At 49.6% G+C, this 7,374-nt stretch overlaps 1 protein-coding gene across 1 annotated transcript in view; it reads left to right on the plus strand.

The window, feature by feature from the left end:
- The window catches only part of ZCCHC7 (zinc finger CCHC-type containing 7), a 100,294-nt gene extending 93,512 nt beyond the window's left edge, over window positions 1-6,782 (plus strand). The window contains exons 10-12 of the mRNA XM_066569802.1: window positions 998-1,093; window positions 4,926-5,043; window positions 5,481-6,782. Of these exons, the coding sequence (XP_066425899.1) occupies window positions 998-1,093; window positions 4,926-5,043; window positions 5,481-5,926 (660 nt within the window). The 3' untranslated portion in view covers window positions 5,927-6,782. The remainder of the gene's footprint in view (window positions 1-997; window positions 1,094-4,925; window positions 5,044-5,480) is intronic.
- Window positions 6,783-7,374: the final 592 nt, after the last annotated feature.

Raw genomic sequence — 7,374 nt, forward strand, 5'->3', positions numbered from 1 at the left:
TGTCACTCTTCTTAGCCTTCCCTCAGGCCCCTCCTGGTGCGTGGGTGTGAGCTAAGGAACATGACTCCGAAACACACATTTAAACCCAGGGCTGGGGAGTTCACAGTAAGGTGACACTGCAAGTGTGATCAGATTCACAAAGAACAGCACTGGAAGGTTCCTCTTGTTCCTGCCTATTTTACAAACACTGCTGTCATTCCTCTGGAGGCTCCGACTGAGAGCGCAGTGGCTCCCACAGCAGAAGAGCACAGCAACACACATTGAAAGAAAAAAGCCATTCCTGCAACGAGCTTTGCCAAATGCTACAATTTTCTGTGAAATCAGGGCCACTTTTCCATGCTCCTTTAGCCCCAGAGAGACAGAAACACTGAGTTCAGTAAGGTGGCTCCTAAGCCCCACAGCTTTTGGGCAGGATTCCTGCATCCCTTGTCAGTCCTGGTGCCTGCCTGTGCTGGCACCCCCCTAAAACAAAACACAACCCTAAAAATAAAACAAATTCTATCATAGATTCTTACTCGGCCTCTCTCCAAGATCTATGGCCTGAAAACCATTGTTACAAAATTTAACTACAGGAACACCTAACTCTGTCATGTCTGTGCTGTGGAATATGGGACTGGTGTCCCATTCCCTCTGTGGCCATGGCATTGTGCCTCCCCAGCTGTGTCTGACAGCCCCTGTGAGAGGAGAGGGGCTGGCACATGAGGAGGAGGGAACAGATAAATCAGCAGTTTGCATTCAGAGCTGAAATAACATGGCCAGGCGGACAAGATGCCAGCGATGCCCCTTCCCACCTCATTTGTGATGCTCAGGCCGAACCTCACTCTACAGATTTACAGTAGCGCCTGCCTGTTGCTGCTTTTTCAAACTTAATATTCCAGCAGCAAGCAGGAGCCTATTGATCCAAGCTTAATAAAATAGTATTTATGTAATTTTAATTTATTTTTAATTCAGCACCCAGAGTACTGCCAGACCTAACTGTTGCCCATTCCACCTGCAGACCAAGCCAGGACCCATCCAGGCAGCCAGCTCGCCCTCGGAGCGCGTGGTCTCCACCTACTGCTACAACTGCTCCCGCCAGGGACACCTCGGATACGTGAGTCTGGGCTGCATCGGGGGCAAACCCATCCCTGAGTGGGGGAGACAGCTGCTCGCTGTGAAAAGCTAAACAGGTTTATTAAACCTTAACAAAAATACAGCAAGGGACTCCATAAGGAAAAAGCTGCAGCGCTGGGAGCTGCCCCTCATGCACACCACATGGCTGGTGCATCTCCAGGATGGATGCTCAGGCTTTTATACCCCTGGGGTTGCATCAGCCAGCCCTGGCCCCTCCCAAAGTCTGTCAGTCAGCTCTTCTTTGCCATTTATCAGTGCAGACTGCTTCCTTGTACCTGCATTGGAGCTCAGGTGTTGCCATGCCCACCCCCTGAGCACCCCCAAGCTTTTCCATCCCCACCTGCCCCATACAAGGGACACCTGTGCAGCTTCTTTGTACCTGTCCTGGACAGCCCAGCTGTCTGATGGCAACAATACAGGGGGGAAAGGGAGCTATGGGGGGAAAGAGGACATACATAATACAATAACATAACCGTACATCACTAAAGCTTCTCTTAATATTCACACAATAGTTATCTTTTAATTGCGAGAGCCAATCATCTCATATCCGTCTATAACACACACTGTCTGTGTGGGGCTGGAGGGAAGAGCTGCAAGAGCCACGCTGGTGTGTGACACCAGAGGAGTGTGACCAACCTCGGTGGAGGCCAGTGAGTAAAGGAATCCCACCCATCTAATTTAGAGATGGGGAGGCAGGTAACAGCTGCTATCTCTCCTTGGGAGGTTCATTGAGTTGAGAGTGCCTGGGAGAGAGAATATTCATTGGAAAACAGTTGCTGGATACAGCTTTCCTCCCCCTTTCTTTTTCTCCCACATTGAACATCATGTCAGGGTTTTCACCATACTCAGCCCAACTATTTGAGTGGTGTTTTGGGAATCTTCCATTTCTGCCTGCTTGTGATGATCCTTACTTGTAGTTTCCTGGTTTAGGTCAACATCTGACCTAAGTTTGGCATTGTCCTTCTGTAAGGTGCTGCCTGGTAAAGGAGACATCATGAGCCTTAAGTGGCTTCAGTAAAACCAGGAGATGTGGCTGCACCTTCCAGGGCATTCTGGTGATATTTATCACCTTTTTCAGTGCCTTTCATAACAAGTTCAGCTCTGTACCTGCAGTTACCAACACAGAACAAATAACAGGATCTTGTCAGTTATGGAATAAATGCAGGAGCCAAGCCACAAATATTCTAGAAGAGGAATGTTAATCATGCATTGGATGGGTTTAGCTTATTTTTTCCTGTGGCTTAGAAACAGCAAATTGCCAGCAAATTCCTCTCTTCCCTTCTGCCTGCTCTTGTGTGTCAGCCCATTCAACTATCCAGTACATTTTGTTAAAAGATTGGCCCTTTCGTTTAGTTTACTTTTATTAAACTGTCCAAGAAATGGCACTGGAGGAAGACAGACACACATGGATACAAGTAAGGCTGCTGTAAGACTAATGAGTAATTATTAGGGATGCTGTAAATTGATTGTTTAAAGGCCGATGTAAAAATAATTAGAAATTATATGTGAGGAGCTGATAGTAAATACTTAGATTGAAACTGGTAGAAACTGTACAAAATCAGAAAGAGAAGAAAGCAGCTCATGGACATTTTCTGTCTCTCAAAGCTAAGGAAGATAATAAAGTATTTGTAGTAATGTACAAGGAGCAGAAACAGCCTGAGCAAGGGCTGAATGAAAGGGGATAAGCCAATAGCAACACAAGAGGACAGAGGTACCAGATCTTCCTATGTTCACACCATTCCCAGAAACAGGAAAAACACTTGCAGGAAAACTGATTCTTCACTAAATTTCACCCAAACAAATGCCAAAAAGAACGTGAGAAATGCAAAACACATCAAAAATGCATCTGTGATCTGCTGTGCCTCTGGAAGGGACAGAGGAGCAGGCAGGGACAGGGGCTGCCAGGGTGGCACTGAGTGGCAGCAGCAGCACACGCAGGAAAGCTGCTGGTCCCATGGTGCAGGCATCAGGTGAGTGAGAGCTCCTGACAGCTCCTGGAGATTGGAGAGGCCCAGGTGCCACTAGAATGGCTTCAAAGTGACAGACAGTGGAGTTAGATCAGCTGTCAGGAAGGAATTGTTCCCTGGCAGGGTGGGCAGGCCCTGGCACAGGGTGCCCAGAGCAGCTGGGGCTGCCCCTGCATCCCTGGCACTGCCCAAGGCCAGGCTGGGCACTGGGACAGTGGGAGCAGCCTGGGACAGGGGGAGGTGTCCCTGCCATGGCAGGGGTGGGACGGGATGGGATCCTTGATTAAGGTCCCTACCAAGCCAAGCCATTGTGGGATTCTGTGTTTCTATGATCTCAGCAGTATCTAAGAAGAGAAAGATGATGAAGCAAAGCACAGCAGGTAACAGGCAATTTACAAGGAGGATAAAGGAGAATAAAGCACCTGTCAATATCATGGTACCCAGATAAAAGGCAGAATCATAGGAAGTGTTCCTGTTAGCCTGTCTCAAGACATGGATAAAACTGTGTGAACAGCAGTGAAAAAACATACATTCCTGTTCCAGGTGTTTGGGAAATAGGCTGGCATGCCCATGATGCCAGAGTCAGCCCCTTCCTCGCCTCTGCTGTCTGTTCAGGGCTCTCCTGCTCTCGGGAGGTTGCGGTTTATTGCAGCCCTGACACATGTGAACAGTCTCTGTTTCGGCCCACACGTTTGAAGAATGAGTCAGAGCTCTTCAATTCTCAGTCTCAGAGTTGTTTATTGTATCTTATCTATAAAAATTTTTCTCCTGCCCTGCCGAGGTCCGTCCAGCAGGACAATTCCAGGCACTCTGCCTGTCCCCGGGGTGGTGTTATCTCTTTATACTACAAACTACAGATAACGTGTTTACAATTACTTTCCAATACCTGTCACCTATGTTAGACAGTGAGCTTCTACTCTAAACCAATCCAACAGTGCCAACATCCCAGCAGAAGATGGAGGCCAAGAAGAAGAAAGGCTGGACATGCCCAAGTCCCTCCATCTTGTCCCCAAAAACCCCTATTCTAAAAACCCCAAAATCCACCCCTTCACCCAGTGATAATTTTATTATTACACTACTTGAACTTCCGTGGCTTTCAGGCCTTCATACAAAGCTGTTAACTTGCTCCACGGGTCGTAATCAAACCCACAGTGTTCTGGGCTCTGTGCCAGGGTCTCTGAGCCCCCTGGCAGGGGTCCCGGCAACTCTGGGCACCCAGAGGGATGTAGTGAGTTCCAGGATCCTGCCCTTCTTTTTCCCCTTTCGTTAGAAACAGAAAACCCTCACCCTAACCCTAACCCTGCAGCCTGATGTGTTCACAGCAGCCTGCAGCAGGATTTGCCTGTGGTTTGTCCCTGTGAGGGAGTGGCACAGAGTGACAGTGACACAGTGACACCCCTCCTGTCTGTGGGCAGGCTCTGGCTGCCCATGGCTGCTCCCCTCTCCCCTTTGGGCTGCCAGCCCTCTGCAGCCCAGTGCCAGGCTGCCCTGCCAGGGCCCTGTGTGCCTCTGAGGGGCCAGGTGTATGCCCAGCAGGTGTTGGGTCCTGCCTGGCAGCAGGACTGCCCTGTCTCTGTGCCCAGTAGCTCTGCCAGCAGCTCACCTGGTGTGTGCCTGTCTGCACCTGGTCCTCGTGGCCTGTTCTGTGGGTGTTACAGGTGTGTGGTGACTGCAGGAAATTCCTTCTGTGGGCTCAGACAGCACCAGTGTCTCAGTGTGTGCAGGAGGGATTACAAGCAGGTCATGAAAATGTCACAAGTACAGAGCAGGACCTGCAGGCCTGGCCCATTTCACTCCAGGAAGTCCCCACTCAGCCAGCTCTAGTGACCTGAATGTGTTTTGCAGGAGTGCTCAGAGAAGAGGATGCAGGGGAACATGTTCCCCACTTCTCCCTTCGTCTACTACTACGATGATGAATGCGACATCAGAAAGAGAGCCAACAGGTTAAAAAGAAAGGTGGCAGGTACAGTATGGTTTGGGAGATCCCTCCCACCTTCCAGTCTTGTGTTTGTGCTTTTTAGGAACATTGTGGGATTACTTTCATGTGTTGGGAAAAGCTGTATGGATTTGAACAGGTAGCCTGGTGGTAGTAAAAGATTTGTGACTTTACTCATCCGTGTCTATCATGGAAATTGACTGTGTCAAAGTCACTCAGGGAGCATTGTCAGATGTTTTAATTCTGAAAAATCTGCTGACATTAAAAATGCTATGAATAGGAGGAAGGGGATTAAATCACGATTTGTTAAGATTCTAGCCTGATGACAGGAAAAACCCACAGTGAAGAAATCTGCCAGAGATAAATTGTTGTCTAACTTCATACGTAACAGAGGAGATGTGTGATGGCTCAGGTGCCCAGCTCTAGGGGTTTCAGGTATTGAAATAATCCACTCTGCTTTCCAGACCTGCAGGAAGCTGGCCTCCTGCCGGAACAGCCTGAAACACCCTTGCAGCAAGAGCAGCTCGAGGTGCCCAGCCACAAGAAAAAGAGCAAACTCTGGAAAGAACAGCAGGGGAAGCCCAGCAGGAGCAGTGAGCAGCAGAGGAAGATGAAGGTGAAGCGGGCCAAGAAGGGCCAGGAGGAGAGGCAGAGGAGGGCAGCTGGAGTCCACGGCGACCCTGAGGATTTCCCTCGGGGGCACAAGCAGCAGGGCTGCAAGGGCAGCAGGGCCCGCCGCAGGGCCCTGCCCTGGGCACCCCCAGGCTGCAAGGCCCTGAGCGTGCAGCAGCCCCCAGAAGGTGCCAAAGGGAAGAAAAAATGGAAAAAGCAGAAAATTGCCAGTCCTGACAGCAGGGACAATCTGTTCCTTATAAAACAGAGGAAGAAGTCCAAGCAGAAATCCTGGTGATGGCAGGTAGCACTGGCATTCCCTGCTCTGGCTCTGCTGTCTCTTTACTCCTGTCCCTCTCTTAGCACATGAACTGGAGTCTGTCCCTGTCCCGGCGTGCTGGGCACCTTCTGACCACCCACCCTGTCCATCTCCACAGCCACAGGGACCACTCCATCTCTGTGAGCCGCCCCTGGCAAGCAGCACCCAGAGCTCCTGCCACAGCGGTCTACAATATGCTGTACGTTTATTTTCCTTGCTTGGGGGTGTGGGGGCACCCTGGGCTTGGCAGGCTTTGTTTGTTCAGCAGGGAGGTGTGGCTGTGCTGTTGGAGCACAGCACCTTTGGGGCCAGTGCCAGGGAGATTTGGGTCGGGGGTGGATGGGCTGGAAAGCAGGAAGGTGGGTACAAAGCGGGTTCCCTCAGCCACCAGTCCCCTCCAGAGTGCAGGAGGGCCCTGGGCACTGCCCTCCCCCTGTAAGGGACATCCAGGTCTCTGCCTTGTGCTCTGGGATGCAGCAGTCCCCCACCTCACTCTCCAGAGCAGTGCCATCCATCCCTTGCCCTCCAGGCTCAGCTTTTGGGGATCCACCCTGTGCTGACCAGCTGGTCAGCAGAGCAGGAGTGAGCAGCTGGGCCTGGAACAGAGTTTACTTCTCCCACTAAATCTGTCCTTGTTCCTTGTAATGTGCTGGAGGAAAAAGGAGTGGACTATGAAGAACATACTTGGTTCCAGTCACACTGTGCTAAAATTTAATTTTTTTAAAATTAAAGTTATTTTTGTACACTGGAATTCAGCATGTTGTTTTAAGGTTTGTAAGAGTAAAATGCTTTATCAAAGGACTAACACAAATAAAACTTTACATGAGAAATAGGAAGAGAATGGGTTTGTTTCTCATTTCCTTGCATTCCAAACATAATTGAAAACAGCATCATGTTCTCTTTCCTGAGCTGAAACTGCATCACCACTGGCAAGAGTAAAGGAAAAAAGTAATGGATTTATACTCCAGTGTTGTGAAAGGGGAATTATCTGTAGCCTGCCGCTGTGTGAGGTGCTCTGTGCTGTACCAGTCCCCAGTGAGCAGCTGAGGGTGACAGCACAGTGTCACTGAGGTGCAGCTCCTCCCCTCCTGCAGCAGTCCTGTGTTAAATCAGAGACTCTTCATACCCTGAAAGGGTATCTGGAAAGGGACATGGGCCCCCAAGAAAAATGTGAGGACTCTCATTACGGCAGTGTTATCCCATGCCAGTGCTCCCTAAATTCATCAAGTTTTTGTTTAGCAAACTCAGCAGTGGGAACACAGGTGTTCTGGTGACCATGTCATCCTGTTTCAGAGGTATTTGCGATATACACTTGCATAGTATTTGCAAACCTGATGTCTAGCTTTGCTTCAGCATGTCCTTGGCAACAAAAAATAAGTTTTGCTTAACTTCATTTATTGCTTGATTGAAAAATTCCTGATGATACT

The sequence above is a fragment of the Molothrus aeneus genome, chromosome Z, assembly GCF_037042795.1.
Source record: "Molothrus aeneus isolate 106 chromosome Z, BPBGC_Maene_1.0, whole genome shotgun sequence".
Classification (NCBI taxonomy): Eukaryota; Metazoa; Chordata; class Aves; order Passeriformes; family Icteridae; genus Molothrus; species Molothrus aeneus.